Below are 17,563 nucleotides of genomic sequence, written 5' to 3' on the forward strand. Positions count from 1 at the left end.
CTCGGCACCGGCGGCCCGAGGCAGCCCAGACCGGGGCAGGGGCGGCGCCCGCGCACCCGGAAGAGTCTGTGCGCCGAGGCCAAACAAAGCCCTCGAGCAGCGACGTGCGCGCCCCTGAAGGTCACCTAGGCGACCAGCTCGGCCAGACCCAAAGCGTCTGGCAACCTAGACCAGCAGGGCAGAAGATGGAAGAACCTCTCAAAGAGGCTCCTCCGGAGTCCTTGGGACCTGAAAGCACAGCCAAGTCCCCAGATGACAGCAGGACAGACAACCAGGAAGACAACTGGCAGAACCAGCATGAAGAAGAGGTAGATGACCAGAATGATCACAGAAGGGCTGAGCAGGCTGCCCAAAGAGTGTCTGGACAGACTGACCACAAAGTATATGAACCCACTGGTGGCCGAACATCTGATCAGGCTGATCTCAGAACATACAACCGAGCTGATGTTGCTCAGGGTGGTGCATTTGATCAGGATGACCAAAGAATGTATGAGAAGACATCTGGCCAAGCCCATCATGACAGCCAGATGTCTCTTCTGAGTGAACAAAGAACTTCCCTACAGATTGAACGCAGAAGGTCCAGCCAGGCTGAAGGAAGAGCTGATGGACAGATTGACCGCAGAATGTCCAACCAGACTGAAGGAAGTTCTTCTGAGCAGATTGACAGTAGGGTGTCTAACCAGTCTGACCAAAGAACTTCTGAACAGATTAACCATAGATTGTCTGTGTCATCTGAACCAAGAGCCTCTGGACAGATTGACCACAGAATGTCCAGCCAAGCTGAGCAAAGAACTTCTGAACAGATTGACAGCAGATTGTGTGGCCTGGTTAAACGAAGAACTTCTGAACCGATTGGCTATATACCGTCTAACCAGGTTGACTCCAGAACGTCTATAAAGACTCACCACAAAGTATGCGAGGAAGCTATTGAACTAGCTGAACAGCAAACTGCTGACCAGGCTGAAAGTAACGCCGATCACCTTACAGTGGACAAGACTGACTCCAGTGACTATTACAAGGTTGACCACTTAATGGATGAAGAGAATTACCCCAGAGAAGACTATCTGGCTGACTATGGAGCACCTGGCCAGTATGATGACAGAATATTTACCCAATCTGGTGGCAATAAGGAGTCCAAAGAAGCTGAATTCAGAGTAGAACCCTGCAAATTTGAGGCCAGAGGAATAGACCAGGACAGTTCCCCAGTTTCAACTGAAACTGACACAGAAAGTGTAACTGATCTGCAAGCATTTGACTCATTTAATACCAGATTCACCAGTAACTTCCAAGCAAAAGACCAAGCCTATTCCCAGAGATTTCCCTATATCTCATCCAAGCTGGACTATACCATCGGTCAAGAAAAAACTAAAGCCACAGAAACGAAGCCTGTAGGTTAAAGGGGCATTTGATACCACCTGGGAAATTGGAGGCCAAGCCAGGGGCCTAGTGTGGTGGTATGGGGGCAGGACAGGATGAGGGTGCATGTTGGATCAAAGATGAGGAATAAACCTACACATCATGGTTTATTCAGGAAGGGCAGGAGAAGGGTGGGAAATAGATGGGTTGCGTCTTCTGCTACTGGAAGACCATTCAGGAAGGATCAGTGAACCAGGATTCATGAGTCTTGGTTCTGCTGCTTACTGTGGGGCGCTAAGTCATTTCCCTTCTCTGGGCTTCTACCAAAGAAAAGGAATTTGGAGTCAATTGGAGGTCCTTGTGAAGGGAAAAGTATTTGAAGTAGATTGGAGATACCTTAGGTAGTTCCCAGGACTTGAGGTGCATTATATTGTCAGGAGGATCAGCCAGGTTTGTCATCATAATGTATCTTATCTCCAATTCCTGGTGTCCAGGTTCTATGAACACCAGATTCCAAAGATAAACAGCAACAATAACAACAAAGCTTCCTGGGGCTTTTCCATTTATTAAAGACTCTCTGGGGGTGGGGGTGGAGGGTATATTTCTATTGCAGGATGATATTCCAGAATACCAAGAAGGAAAGAGGCCTCTTGGATACAGTCAGACTTCTAGGAGACAGTTCCCTCCTATCGTATACGAAGATCCTTATCAAGTTGCACTACGATACATGGAGAAACACCACATTCTGCAAATATTCCAGGTAAATCTCTCAATCCCTTTCTTTAAGAGCGAGTTTTATAGTAATTACAATGTAAAAAACAAACTTGGACCTGGATTTTAGAGGTACAAGAATGGCCTTTGTTTATAAAAGGGATATAATCTCATTGAGAAGTCAGTAAATGCACTAAGATGTATTCAACCAAAAGTAGTAAATGATAAACACCAAAGAATGCTACTTACCATGATGTAAAGCCCTTTAGAGGGATTAGAGATCAGGCAGGTTAGTTGTTATGGAAAAACATGGCCAAGGGTTAAAGTTTGAGTCAGACTGGGAAGGAAGGACAAAATATTGGCAATTGAGAGAAAAAAAGCTTTTTCAGCCAGGTATGTAATACTTTCAAAAGATGCCAACCTGTGACCATCTAAAAACCTGCATTCTTTAGGGGGGAAAAGAAGTAGTGAAAAGTTGCTTTTAATTCTTGAAATTACAAATCTTATTGACCTCCAGAGATGGGGCTGGAGCCTCTTTTAAACTATGACATTTCCATGGCCAATATAGAATTATAAGAGATTATCACATTTATAACATTTTTGGGTTTTGGTGGGTTTTTGTTTTTGTTTGCCTGACATATTTATTTTTATGTTAATATTATTAACCAACGAGGCACATGTGTGTATATTAAAATGTGCACATATAGTAACTTTGTGGTTAGAAAGGTGGAAAGTAAGACTGGCCCATCTCAAATGAAAACATTTAAACTAGAAAAAAAAATCCACTTTACTGGAGAAACTTAAGTTTAAAGAAGTAGGGTATGGAAGCAAGAGCACAAATTATGCCATCTGTTAGCCCAAAGCTTCAACCTAACTTTGCCACTTCTCATCTTTGTGATTTGGAGAAAATTAATAAACAGTGAATCTCAATTTACCCATATAAAACAGAGATGAGTGATTTTACTTCATTAACCCTGCTCTATGCCTTTTCTTTCTTAAAATGTCCTTTTGTGGGAGAGTGCTAATGGCTGGGTTTTCTGGCTTTAATCAAAGAACTACTAATTATTAAACTGAAGGAGGAAAGCTGTTGAAGAAAGTACAATTCAAATTATTCTATAATTTTCTTCATCTGCCAAGGAAAAATAATACTTGCGAATGCAACGTTATTGTAAGAAAAATTAATTATCAAATATGTGCTCAATAGAAACATATATGAAATACATAATTGGCATGGTGCATTTAACAGATGTTAACTATTTTATACCTGGAACTTGCCCCACTGTTATTCCCTGCAAATGAGAATTCTGCTTATACTTTATTCTGATGTTTTGGGTTATTAAACAACAACAAAGTATGGAAGTGAATTTCTGAAGTTTTGTATATGTTTTCTCATTTATCATTACAAACACTAAATATCTTTTTCACCTTTTAGAATCAGATGGCTCACAGGGAAGTTTCTATGTAAAGATATATAGTGTTTTCAATTTATTCAAAAGGCTTTTCTTTTAAATAAAGGGATTAATTCACTAATTTCTCAGTCTAGCAAAATCAGAATTCTCAAAACAAAAACTTTGTCCAAAACTGTCTCAGTACCTGTTTGATCTTGGAACTAGAAAAGTATACATTGCTATTATTGCTAAATTTTTATTCCTCTAAATTTTACCATAATTTGCCTGATTTTATGAGTAGTAAGAAAGTAATTTGTCACTTTGTAGAGATACATGAATTTCTTTAAAAGGCTATGGTGCACACTAGGTCAGTGCATGAGATTTCTTCACATATAACCTAACCACATTACTTTAGTTCAGAACCATAATGCCATGCCTCATGCTCTTTCTCAGCAGATAACTGAAAACTTAGTCTATGAAAAGCCAGAGGACCCCCTGAGTTTTATGCTGTACCAGGTATGGAACAGGAGAAAAAGAACAATGTTTTAATTCTATTTATTACAATAAAGATAGCACACATACACATGTACAAAACAAAACATGTACAACCCACTAGATTATCATGAAGGGAGCACTTAAAAAATTTTTTTTACATTTATTTATTTTTGAGAAACAGAGTGAGACAAAGCGTGAGCGGGGGAGGGGCAGAGAGACAAAGAGACACAGAATCTGAAGCAGGCTCCAAGCTGTGAGCAAGCAGTCAGCACAGAGCCTGATGCAGGGCTTGAACCCACAAACTGTGAGATCATGACCTGAGCTGAAGTCAGACACTCAACCGACTGAGCCACCCAGGTACCCCATGAAGGGAGCACTTTCAAAGCGTTGAATGCTAATGTCTTTTTAGCGTTAGCTGTTTTGATGGGTAAATAGTAATCCTGCAACTTTGATCTGCTTTTTCCTGATTACTAAGGCGGTTGCATACCTTGTCATTTGTCTATTGGCCATTTGGAAATAACTTCTTTTTCTATGGCATTTTTTGTCTTTTTCTTACTCATTTAAAACAGTTTTATATGTATTCTAGAAAATCATACACCCTTTGTTGTGTTTGTTGCATGTTTCTTCTCCCACTTTATGCCTTCCCTTTTTATCTCCTAAAGGTATCCTTTGATAAACAGAAATTCTTAATTTTGATATAGTCAACCTTAACAACCTTTTAAATTTATGATTATCACTTTTGCTGTCCTGTTTTAGAAGTGTCTCCTTAGTCCAAACTCCTGACCGTAGCCCCTTATATTATCTCAGAAGTTTGTGGAATTTCTTTGGCAGGGTGGAGGAGTTAAATTTTGTTTATTTTGTCTTTGACATTGATCTCCAGTCAATTTGGGATTGATTTTGTGTAGGCTGTGAGGAGGGGTCAAGTTTCATTTTCTGTTCTAAGCAGACATCCAGTTGACCCAGCACCTTTTATGTAAAAGACCATATGTCCCATACTGCTTTTTATTTGATTCTGATGGTATATTTGTCTATCCTTGCTCCATACAAGATTGTCTTAATTCATATGCCTTAAAATAAGTCATAGTGTCTGTCAGAACAAGTCCTCATATCTTATTTTTCTTTAAAAATATCTTGGATATTCTTAGGCCTGTCCATTCCCATATCAATATTTACAATTATTTGTCAAGTCATACACACATACACAATCAGAAGCACACACTGGGGGGATTTTTACTAGGGTTTCATTGAATCTGTAGATCAGTTGGGGAAGAAGGAATAGCTTGACATAATGAGTGTTTCCAGTCCTTTATCCTCTCCATTTATTTATGTCTTTAACTTGTCTCAGTATATTTATTCTTTGCACAAAGGTTTTATATATTTTTGATAGACTTATTTGTAGGTATTTTATAATTTTGATGTTATTGGAAATAGAATTTTTTAAAAATTTCATGTTCTAATTCCTGGCATATAGATATACAGCCAATTTTTTGGTTGATCTTATATCCAGCAACCTTTCTAAACTCAACTTATTAATTCTAAACATGTATTTGTAGATACTTTGGGTGTTTCCATATATAGTCATATCATTTACAAATAGTGACAGTTTTATTTGATCTTTCCAATCTGTATCCTTTTTTCCTCCTTGTCTTACTGCATGTATTATGTATCTTCTCTTTGTCCCTTCAGATCTACCTTTTTCTCTTTTCTGTTGTACAAAGTAGCTAATCCATATGGACTAGATCAACAGGCTCTCATTCCTTCTGACTTCCGGCTGGGTTAACCCAATGGGAAACCTAGAGGAAGATTGGAAGCAGGAAAGAAGGTGAAATCAGGTTTATTTCCCTGGCCTTTTCCCTTATGATTTGTCTTGAGTTGTCTGGAGGTCACTGCTCCTCTCAAGGCATCTTTTTACATGATTCTTTGTTTCTGAATTCCAGTAATGTCCTCTCTTCTGACCTTCGAGGTTAAGAGGTTAGCTCCACTTTTACTGGTTTTGGGTTATTGTGTTATCTCCTGTGACTCCCCTATGCCTAATTCTTTTAAATAAACCCTTTCTGGATGAATCTTCATTGAATTCTTCTTCTTTTTTTTTCAATGTTTATTTACCTTTTTGAGAGAGAGAGAGCGAGACAGAGCTTGAGCAGGGGAGGAGCAGAGAGGGAGGGAGACACAGAATCTGAAGCAGGCTCCAGGCTGAGCTGTCAGCACAGAGCCCGACGCAGGGCTCAAACTCACAAGCCATGAGATCAAGACCTGGGCCGAAGTCAGATGCTCAACTGACTGAGGCACCCAGGCGCCCCTAATTCTTCTATTTTGAATGTGCCATCTATTTCCTGTCGGGACACTGACTGATATAGTACACTAGTTAGGGATCTCCAGTAGAATCAGTATTGAATTGAAGTAGGTACAGTGGTTCACCTTGCTTGCTCTTGATCTTGTTTTAAAAAAGTTTTCCCTTTTTAACTATTAAGTATGATGTTTGCTCCGTTTTATAGATACTATTAATCATATTAAGGAAGTTCTCATCTAGTCTGTTTTCTGAGTTTTTCATCATGAATCATTAAGTTTTATCAAATTATTTTTCTATATCTATTGTGATGACTGCGTGATTTTTCTCCCTTACTTTGGTAATGTAGTAAACTATATCTATTTTCATTTAAAAAACTTTTCAAGGGGCGCCTGAGTGGCTCAGTCGGTTAAGCGTCTGACTTCAGCTCAGGTCACGATCTCGCGGTCTGTGAGTTTGAGCCCCGCGTCGGGCTCTGGGCTGATGGCTCAGAGCCTGGAGCCTGCTTCCAATTCTGTGTCTCCCTCTCTCTCTGCCCCTCCCCCGTTCATGCTCTGTCTCTCTCTGTCTCAAAAATAAATAAACGTTAAAAAAATTTTTTTTAAAAACTTTTCAAGCATACGTACATAAAATTACACAGATCAAAACTGTACATCTTGACTAATTATCACTAATTGCCTAAACCCATGAAACCACCAGTCAAGTCAAGAGATAGAACATTACCAGCTCCTCAGAATCCCACGTGGCACCTGATTCTAATCACTACCCTTTCTCTTCTATAAAATAACCACTATTCTGACTTCTAGATTAGTTTGGCTTTTTTAGATTTTTGTGCAAATGAAATTAAATATTATGTACTATTTGGTGGCTGGCTTCTTTTGATCAACAGTATTTATGAGATTCATTCATCTTATGCATATTCATTCCTTTTCATTTCTGTAGTTTCATTTTTTTTAAATTTTTTTTTAACACTTATTCAGTTTTGAAAGGCAGAGAGAGACAGAGCGCAAATGGGGGAGGGGCAGAGAGAGAGGGAGACACAGAAACAGAAGCAGGCTCCAGGCTCTGAGCTATCAGCACAGAGCCCGACGTGGGGATCAAACTCACGGACCGCGAGATCATGACCTGAGCCGAAGTCAGCCACTTAACTGAGTGAGCCACCCAGGCGCCCCTCATTTCTGTAGTTTCTATTCTGAGTTAGAGTTTTGGTTGTGATGAACAATGCTGCAGTGAACATTTGTGTACTTATTTCTTGGTGCACATGTACATTCATTTCTACTGGGTTCATACCTAGAAATGGGACTACTAAGTCCTAGGGTATTGACATAAGTTCAGCTTTAAAAGATGGCTGCCCAGTCAGAGTGGCCAAAATGAACAAATCAGGAGACTATAGATGCTGGAGAGGATGTGGAGAAACGGGAACCCTCTTGCACTGTTGGTGGGAATGCAAACTGGTGTAGCCACTCTGGAAAACAGTGTGGAGGTTCCTCAGAAAATTAAAAATAGACCTACCCTATGACCCAGCAATAGCACTGCTAGGAATTTACCCAAGGGATACAGGAGGACTGATGCATAGGGGCACTTGTACCCCAATATTTATAGCAGCACTCTCAACAATAGCCAAATTATGGAAAGAGCCTAAATGTCCATCAACTGATGAATGGATAAAGAAATTGTGGTTTATATACACAATGGAGTACTACATGGCAATGAGAAAGAATGAAATATGGCCCTTTGTAGCAACGTGGATGGAACTGGAGAGTGTGAGGCTGAGTGAAATAAGCCATACAGAGAAAGACAGAGAAACCATATAGTTTCACTCCTATGTGGATCCTGAGAAACTTAACAGAAACCCATGGGGGCGGGGAAGGAAAAAAAAAAAAGAGGTTAGAGTGGAAGAGAGCCAAAGCATAAGAAACTCTTAAAAACTGAGAACAAACTGAGGGTTGATGGGGGGTGGGAGGGAGGGGAGTGTGGGGGATGGGTATTGAGGAGGGCACCTTTTGGGATGAGGACTGGGTGTTGTATGGAAACCAATTTGACAATAAATTTCATATATTGAAAAAAATAAATAAAAAAAAATAAAAGCTCTCCTCAGAGCAATAAAAATGAAAAAAAAAAAAAAAAAAAGATGGCTGCCAAAAGGTTCACCAAAGTACTCTGATCAGTTTATACTCTCATTTAAAGTGACACAGTTGCAGTTTTCTTCATGTATCTTGTGCTGTGGTCCTTTGAACTTTTAGGAATTGTGGACTCATGGTTTTCATTCTATCTGGAAAATTTTCAGCCACTATTTCTTCAAACATTTTTCTGTCCCTGCCTCCTCCTCTAGGAACTCCCAATTATACATATAATGGGTCACTTGAAGTTCATTCTCTGTTTATTAAAAATTTTTTCCCTTTGTATCATTTTAGATACTTTCTATCACTGTGTCTTCAGGTTTACTAATATTCTGCAGTGTCTAAAGTACCATTAATAATAAAATGCCAGTGTATTTTTCACTACATACATTATAAGTGTTGTAGTTTCATCCCTAGGAGTTTAGTTGCTGTCTTTTCTAGAGTGTTGATATCTCTACTTTACTTTTTTTTTTTAATGTTTATTTTGAGAGAGAAAGACAGAGAAAGAGCACAAGGGGGAAGGGCAGAGAGATAGACACAGAATCTGAAGCAGGCTCCATGCTCTAAACCGTCAACACAGAGCCTGACGCAGGGCTCAAACTCACAAGCCGTGAGATCATGACCTGAGCCAAATTTGGACACTCAACTGACTGAGCCACCTAGGCGCCCCTCTACTTTACTTTTTAAACAGAGAATGCAGTTATGATAACTGTTTTTATTTTCCTGCTTCTTTATATGCCTAGCAATTTTTTTATTGAGATATAATTGACACATGATATTGTATGAGTTGTAGGTATATGCCTGGTAATTTTTGATTGGTGTAAGATAATTATGAATTTTGCCTTTCTGGGTGCTGGATTTTTGTTGTTGTTTTCCTGTAAATGTTCTTGGACTTTATTTTGGGGCCTAGCTAATTAACTTGGAAAAAGCTTGGTCTTTTCAGATTTTGCTTTTAAGATTTTTTTTAGAGTGGAGCAGATCAGTTTTCAGTCTAGGGCTAATTAGTCCCCACTACTGAGACAAGACCCTTTTGAGTATTTCACCCAATGCCCCATGAATCATGAGGTTTTCTAGTTTGACTGGTGGTAATAGGCACTATTCCTGGCTTGGTTCTTTCCATGGCCTCTGGTAGTTTTCTCATATACATGCACTGATCTATATGCAAGGGATTACTGCAAGGGGACCTTCTGTAGATTTCCAGAGTTCTTTCTGTACCATTCTCTCCTCTCTGGCACTCTGCCCTGTGACCATAACTGTCTTGATTTCCCTAGGATTTCAGCTCCATCATCTCAACTCAAGGGTCTGCAGGGTTCCTGTTGGGTTCTCTTTTCCTACACACTAAGGCCAGGAAATTTTCTGAAAACTGTAAGGTACATGCACATTTATGATTATTATGTCTTTCTGATTAACTGACTCTTTTATCGTTATGAAATGTCTATCTTTCTCCTTGGTTATATTCTTTGCCTTAAAGTTTATTTATTGAAGTTTATTTCCCCTCATATTAATATAGCCAGCCCAGCCTTACAGTTTACTTTGTATATATTTTTTCATCCATTTACTTGCAACCTAACAATGCTTTATATTTAAATCGTGTCTCTTGTAAGTACCACATAGTTGGGTCTTTCTTATCTTTTATGATAATCTCTACTTTTTAACTGAACCATTTAGAGCAAGGGTAGGCAAACTGTGGGCTACCTGTTTTTAAATGGCCCAAAAGCTACGAAAGAATTTGCCCTTTTAAAGTGGTTAAATTGGGGCGTCTGGGTGGCTCAGTTGGTTAAGCGTCCGACTTCACCTCAGGTCATGGTCTCTCCATTTGTGAGTTTGAGTCCCACGTTGGGCTCTGTGCTGACAGCTCAGAGCCTAGAGCCTGCTTTGGATTCTGTGTCTCCCTCTCTCTGTCTGCTCCTCCCCTGCTCACAGTCTGTCTCTCTCTGTCTCTCAAAAATGAATAAATGTTTAAAAAATATTTTTAAATGGGGCGCCTGGGTGGCTCAGTCGGTTGAGCATCCAACTTTGGCTCTGGTCATGATCTCACGGTTTGTGAGTTCAAACCCCGTGTCGGGCTCTGTGCTGACAGCTCAGAGCCTGGAGCCTGCTTCAGATTCTGTGTCTCCCTCTCTCTCTGCCCCTCCCCCACTCATTCTCTCTCTCTCTCTCTCTCTCTCTCTCTCTCAAAAATAAACATTCAAAAAAATTTTTTTAATTTTTTTAAATAAAGTAGTTGAAGAAGGAGGAGAAGAGGGGGAGAAGAAAAAGAGAAGAGAAGTAAATGAAAGAAGGGGAAAGGGGAGGTGAATTCAGCAGCAGCAACAGATATTTTGTGTACTGCAATGCTAAAATGTGTATTATTCAGCTCTTTTCAGAAAAAGTTTGCCACCTCCTGGTTTAAACCATCAGTGTTTAACCTAATTATCAATATGGTTGAATTTAGAGCTCTCATTTTATTTGTTTTCTTTTTATGTCTTATTCTTCTGTTCCTCTTTTATTGCCTTCTCTTGGATTATTTGAATAAATTTAGTATTCTACTTTAATTTATGTATTGGCTTTAGCTATACCTCCTATTATTTTGTAGTGATCACTCTAGGAATTACAATATATATCCCTAGCCTTTCACAGTATATATATATATATATGTATATATATATATACACACACACACACACACACACACACACACACATACACATATATGTGTGTGTATATGTATACACATAGAGAGAGGGAGAAAAAAAGTAATCTTTTACATTTATCCAGATAATTGCTATTTCTAATGTTTTTCACTCATTTGTGAATTTCCATGTTTCTCTCTGAAATTATTTCATTTCAACCTGAAAAACTTCTTTCAGCCTCTTTTGCTTGCTGCTGGCAGAGAACACTCTTGGTTTTCCTTTATCTGAAAATCTGTCACACATTCTTGTAGAACATTTTTGCTGGATATAGAATTCTGAATTGACTTGTCCAGCTCTTAAAAATGTAGTTTCATCACTTTCTGGCCTTCATAGTTTCAGAGGAGAAATCCACAGTCGTCCAAATTGTTGTTCCCCTGTATATAGTGTCCCATTTTTCTCTGGCTGCCTTCACAATCTTGTCATTTTCTTTAGTTTCCAGAGGTTTTATCATGATGTTCATTGGAATTCATAATTCTGGGAGTTAGCTGAGCTGCTTGAATCTTTTTTTTTAAAAACACCTTAAAAAGGTGTTTTTAAATTTATTTATTGAGAGAGAGAGAGAGAGAGAGAGAGAGAGAGAGAGAGAGAGAGAGAGAAAGTGAGAGACGGACAGCACAAGCCAGGGAGAGACAGGGAGAGAAGTAGACACAGAATCCCAAGCAGGCTCCACATTACCAGTGCAGAGCCCGATGTGGGGCTCGAATTCATGAATCACAAGACTATGACCTGAGCTGAAACCAAGAGTTGGATGCTTAACTGACAGAGCCACTCAGGCACCCCTGAGCTGCTTAAATCTTATAAATTTACACCTTTCACCAAGTTTTGGAAGTTGGCTCGGGCAGGTATTTTCCTGCCCCATACTCTGTCTCTTTTCCTCTTCTCTTTTTGATACTCAAATTAACCTTATATTAGACCTTTTAATATTATCCCACAGATCCCTAAATTCTGCTCATTTCTTTTAACTTTTCTTGCTCTCCAGATAAAATAACTCCTTGGCTCCATTTTCAAGTTCACTGGCTCTTCTGTCATCTATATTCTACTCTTAAGCCCATCCAGTGAATTTTTTATTTTTCAGTTCTAAAGTATCTTTTCAGTTTTCTTTATTTTATATTTATTTTCTGTGATATTTTATATTTTCTTTGATTTCCAGTATGTTTGACTTTACTTAACTGAACACAGTTATAATAGGTGCTTTGAAAACACTTATCTGATAACCTCAACATTGGATCATCTTGGAGTTGGCATCTGTTGATTGTCTTTTCCATTTGTTTTCCAAAAAAAATAAAATTTTATTGTGGTAATGACTTTTAACATGGGATCTACCCTCTTAACAAATTATTAAGTGTACCACACATTATTGTTGACCATAGGTATAATTTTGTATAGGAAATCTCTACAGTTTATTCCTCTTGCTTAACTGAAACTTTATGCCCATTAATTAGTAACTCCCCATTTTCCCCTGCCCCAAGCTCCTGACAACCATCATTCCACTCTTTGATTCTATGACTTTGCACTTTAGATACCTCATGTAGTGGAATGATGCAGTATTTGTCTTTCTGTGAGTGGGTTATTTTAATTAGCACAATGTCCTCATTCATCCATGTTGTCACATATTGCAGAATTTTCTTCTTTTTTGAGACTGACTAGAATTTTATTACGTGTATGTACCACATTGTCTTTATCCATTTATCTGTTGGTTGACATTTATATTATTTACACATCTTGGCTATTATGAAAACAGTGCTCCAATGATCATATCTCTTCAAGATCCTGATTTCAATTCTGTTGGATAAATAGAGCAATCCCAGAAGTGGTAGTTCTATTTTTAATTTTTTGAGGAATCTCCATACTGTTTTCCATAGTGGCTACACAATTTTTGCATTCCACCAATAGCAGGAAAGGCTCCAATTTCTCCACATTTATTGTCTTTGTTGTTTTGGTAATAGTTATCCCAACTAGTGTGCAATAATGTCTCATGGTGGTTGTTGATTGCATTTCCCTGATGATTAGTGACATTGAGCATTTTTTCATATACCTGTTGGTCATTTGTATGTCTTCTTTGCAGAGATGTCCACTGAAGTCCTGGGTCCATTTTTAAAGTAGGTTATTAGGGTTTTTGTTTTTTGTTTTACTATTGGATGGTAGGAATTACAATATATATTTGGGAAATAAACTTCCTATATGGTTTGCAAATATTTTCTCCCATTCTGTAGGTGGGAGATTGATTGTTTCTTTTACTATGTGGAAGAATTTTAATTTGGTGTAATCCCACCTATTTAATTTTGTTGCATGTGCTTTGGGTGTCATATCCATGAAATAATTGCCAAGACCAATGTCATGAAGTTTTCCCTCTATGTTATTTTCTAGGAATCTTACAGTTTCAGATCTTATGTGTAAGTCTTTAACCCATTTTAATGATTTTTATTAAGGATCCAATTTCATTCTTTCCTGTTTTCCCAGCACCATTTGTTGCAAAAAGGTTCCTTTCCCTCTTGTGTATCTTTGGCACCCTGTTGAAGATCGGTTGACTGTACATGTATGGATTTATTTCTGGGATCTCTATTCTGTTTTCTACTGACCTATATATCTGTGTTTATACTGTACCATATTGTTTTGATTACTGTAGCTTTGTAATATATTTTGGAATAAAGAAGTGTGATGCCTCCATCTTTGTTCTTTTTTCTCCAGCTTAATTTGGCTATTCAAGGTCTTTTGTGGTTCTATAAGAATTTTAGAATTCTTTTTTTCTACTTCAACATTTATCAGAAGAATATGGTGGAACTCAGTCTACACAACATAGTATTCATAATAGACTACAACCTAAAATTATTCTACTTACTTGGATGCTTGGGTGGCTCAGTTGGTTAAGTGTCCAACTCTTGATATTAGCTCAGGTCATGATCATATGGTTTGTGAGAACCAACCTCATGTTGGGTTCTGCACTGACAGTGCTGAGCCTGCTTGGGATTCTCTCTCTCTCTCCCACTCTCTCTACTGCACCCCCCCCCAACTCAGTCATATGTGCTCTCTCAAAATAAACACTTAGAAATAAAATAAAATAATTCTACTTACAGAAAACCTAGAATATACAACCCATTTTAAGTGGAAAAGATGATTTCTTCCTTTTTGATTTGGTTGCCTTTTATTTCTTTGTCTTGCCTAATTGCTCAGACTATGACTTCCAGTACTATGTTCAAGTGGTAAGAGTGGGTATTTTTGCCTTGCTCCTGATCTTAGAGGGAAAGATTTTATCACCACTAAGTATGATGTTGGCTATGGGCCTTTCATAGATGGCCTTTATTATGTTGAGGTAACTTCCTTCTATTCCTGCTTTCTTAAAGTTTTTGTCATGAGAGGGTGCTAAATTTTGTCAAATGCCTTTTCTGGATGTATTAACACAATCATGTGATTTTTATCCTTTATGTTGTGAATGTAGTGTATCACATTAATTGATTTTAATTCATAGTACATAGCTGTTATTTGCAGGATTCATTTTTTTAAGTTTATTTATTTTGAAAGAGAGACAGAGAGTGTGAATGGGGGAGGAGCAGAGACTAGAAGAGAGAGAATCACAAGCAGGCTCCGTGCTGTGAGCTCAGAGCCTGACACAGGGCTCGATCTCATGAAGTGTGAGACCGTGAACTGAGCTGAAATCAAGAGTCGGGTGCTTAACTGACTGAGCCACTAGTTGCCCCTGCAGGATTCATTTTTGAGTGCTTACTCTTGCATATAGGAAGCAGATCTTACTTTTTTGTATAAAACATATGCATTTAAGGTTTTATCACATAAGTTTAACTACGTGGTATTTTCACTTATTTACTTCAAAATAGTTTCTAATTTTCATTATGTTTCTTCTTCAACTCATGGGGTTAGAGACATTATTTATATAAATTATTAAATATTGGATTTTCTAATTTCCCTTTGATTAATGACTTCTAAGCCAATTGCACTTCACTCATAAAACAAGATTTCAAATATTTGAAATGTATTGATTGGCTTTATGATGCAACATATGTTTAACTATTAATGAATTACTTAGAATTGAAAAAACTTATTCTGAAATTATTAGGAAGTGTTTTAAATATATCTATTTGACCAAGTTCGCAAAATATGTTGTTCATGTCTTCCAATATGACTGTCGATTTGCCTGTCTCCTATAGTTCTGTTAATTTATGCTGTTTGTATGTACTTAAGATTATGTTATGAGATACATATGAATTAGAATTCTTATATCTTTCCAGTAAATTGAACTACCTTTCATTAAGAGATATAATGAACTTTGACTTCTTGGCTCAGAGTCAATGTTTAAATGACATGGATTTTTCCATCCTTATTACTTTTAACTGACTGTCCTTAAGTTTTAGATCCTTTTAAAATTTTTATCATTATTTAAATCTGACAAGCCTTTAATTTAGCTCACATATATTTGATGTTATTAAAAATACATGTGGATTTACATCTATTGTCCAACCATATGCTGTCTATTAGTTCTACCTGTTCTATTTCTTTTCCTCTACTTTTGCCTTCTTTTATCACTCCATTTTTTCTATTAGTTTAGAAGTTATACACTCTTAATTTTTTTTGTTTCCCATTATGATGATTTCAAAAAATTAATAGACTTTATATTTTTAGAGCAGTTTTTAGGTTTGCAGAAAAAATGATCAGAAAGTACAGTGAGTTCTTGGGGCGCCTGGGTGGCTCTGTCGGTTGAGCATCTGACTTCGGCTCAGGTCATGATCTTGCAGTTTGTGAGTTTGAGCCCCGTGCTGGGCTCTGTGCTGATGGCTCAGAGCCTGGAGCCTGCTTCGGATTCTGTGTCTCCTCCTCTCTCTGCCTCTCCCCTGCTCATGCACTGTCTCTCTCTGTCTCTCAATAATAGATAAATATTAGAAAAAAAATTAAGAAAGTACAGTGAGTTCTCTTTTACTCCCTTCTCCTTTCCCAATTTTCTACCTCTAATTTCCCCTATTATTGATACCTTGAATTAGTGTGCTACACTTCTTATAGTGATGAGCTAATACTGATACATTATTATTAACTGATGTCCGTGGTTTATGTTAGGATTCTCTCTTTGTGTTGTGAATTCTATAGGTTTTGGCAAATGTATATGATATGTACCTATAATTACAGTATCAAACAGAATAGAGTCACTGTCATAATAATTCTTTTTAATATTTTATTAGTTCCCCTAGAAATTGCAACAGGTATTCTTGATTTATCAAAGTCTAAATTATTTGTCTTGGTCAGTAGAAGGACTTTTGTAGTTTAAATTTCTATGTATTTTAACATCACAAGATAACAGTAATTCCAAGTTGTCCAAAATTGCAAGTAGAAAAAAATTCTTTTTCATTCTCCTCAGGTACAGGAAATGATAGAAAACAGAGACAAATGTGAAACCTACAAAGAATGAATTTCTCCTCAACATTGTTTACAACCCTCAGTATCAACACTATGTTCTGTTTCTCACTCTGAAAAATGATTTTTGAATGGTCATTGGTAGTGATTCTGCCTAAATATGTTCTTAATTTTTAAGTAAAATCTATAAGCTATCCACTTCAAAAATTCACATAAGTTACAGATACCTCAGGCTAATCATGCAAAATATATACATGTAATACTTATCCATGCATTGATATTTCAATACTCATTCCTCTAAAGCACTGCATAATAACAAGTTCACAAATCCCAAAGAAGATCAAAAAAAGAATATTAGCAATTTATATGTAGTTCTCATAAAGCATACAAATCAATCATGTCTCCAAACTGTGTATAAAATTTTCAATCAGAAAATGTGTGGAAAATAATTTTTAGCAGCACTTTTTTTCTCTCTTCATGGAAGGTGATTATTGTAATCTCTTTTTTCTTGTTTCTTAATACCTCCAACATATTTTTACTATTTTCCTATTTGACCCCGCCTGTTACTTTCTGCCATTAGTGGATGTGATTTAATCTAATCCTAGGGATACCTCTCTTCTGATTTTTAACCTACAGCAAAATTCAAACATGTTATACTACTATGTGCATACCTATGGGAGAGGCAGAATCACACTTCCTCATTACCTTTATCCCCTGAAGAGTATCCACATTGCATGGAATGTGTAACCAGTAGAACTGGTATTTAAATGCAAAAGGCCTTAATATAGTCTGGTATGAGAGGACCTGCCCAGCATTCATAACTGAGATGATCATCTACTACTATTTTTGTAAGCTGAACCTGTTGTTTAATTTCTATTTCAACATTAAAGAATTGATTCTTTATACTGTTTAACTGCTGACTTGGTGTAATTATGTGGTTGCATTACAATGAATTAAGTTTCTGTTTGAACAATCAAGCACAAATCCTACTTTTTTTTTAATACCTGAATGTCATTTCTAATAATTATACTTTTTAAAAACTCTAATAACTTCAGAGTTTTATTTAGCTCCTTTAGTTGTCCATAAAACGTGCATGTGCTCAGACTCCACAAATGTTCTCCACTTAGATAAGGAATCTGTCTGTTGATTGTGGGCTAGCAAAACCAGGTGAAAGCTGGA

At 37.4% G+C, this 17,563-nt stretch overlaps 1 protein-coding gene across 8 annotated transcripts in view; it reads left to right on the plus strand.

Moving 5' to 3' along the window:
- The first annotated feature begins 103 nt into the window (after positions 1 to 103).
- Positions 104 to 17,563, plus strand: part of TEX55 (testis expressed 55) — a 32,834-nt gene continuing 15,374 nt past the window's right edge. Inside the window, exons 1-5 of one of the 8 annotated variants that reach the window (XM_027060898.2) lie at positions 104 to 1,388; positions 1,952 to 2,116; positions 3,909 to 3,971; positions 9,629 to 9,727; positions 16,389 to 17,297. In XM_027060898.2, coding sequence (XP_026916699.1) covers positions 186 to 1,388; positions 1,952 to 2,116; positions 3,909 to 3,971; positions 9,629 to 9,727; positions 16,389 to 16,439 — 1,581 coding nt within the window. In that variant the 5' untranslated portion in view covers positions 104 to 185 and the 3' untranslated portion in view covers positions 16,440 to 17,297. Of the gene's footprint in view, positions 1,389 to 1,951; positions 2,117 to 3,908; positions 3,972 to 9,628; positions 9,728 to 16,388; positions 17,298 to 17,563 lie in introns of those variants that run through there. The other 7 variants (XM_027060899.2, XM_027060900.2, XM_027060901.2 and 4 more) reach the window with 7 other exon arrangements.

The sequence above is a fragment of the Acinonyx jubatus genome, chromosome C2, assembly GCF_027475565.1.
Source record: "Acinonyx jubatus isolate Ajub_Pintada_27869175 chromosome C2, VMU_Ajub_asm_v1.0, whole genome shotgun sequence".
Taxonomy (NCBI): Eukaryota; Metazoa; Chordata; class Mammalia; order Carnivora; family Felidae; genus Acinonyx; species Acinonyx jubatus.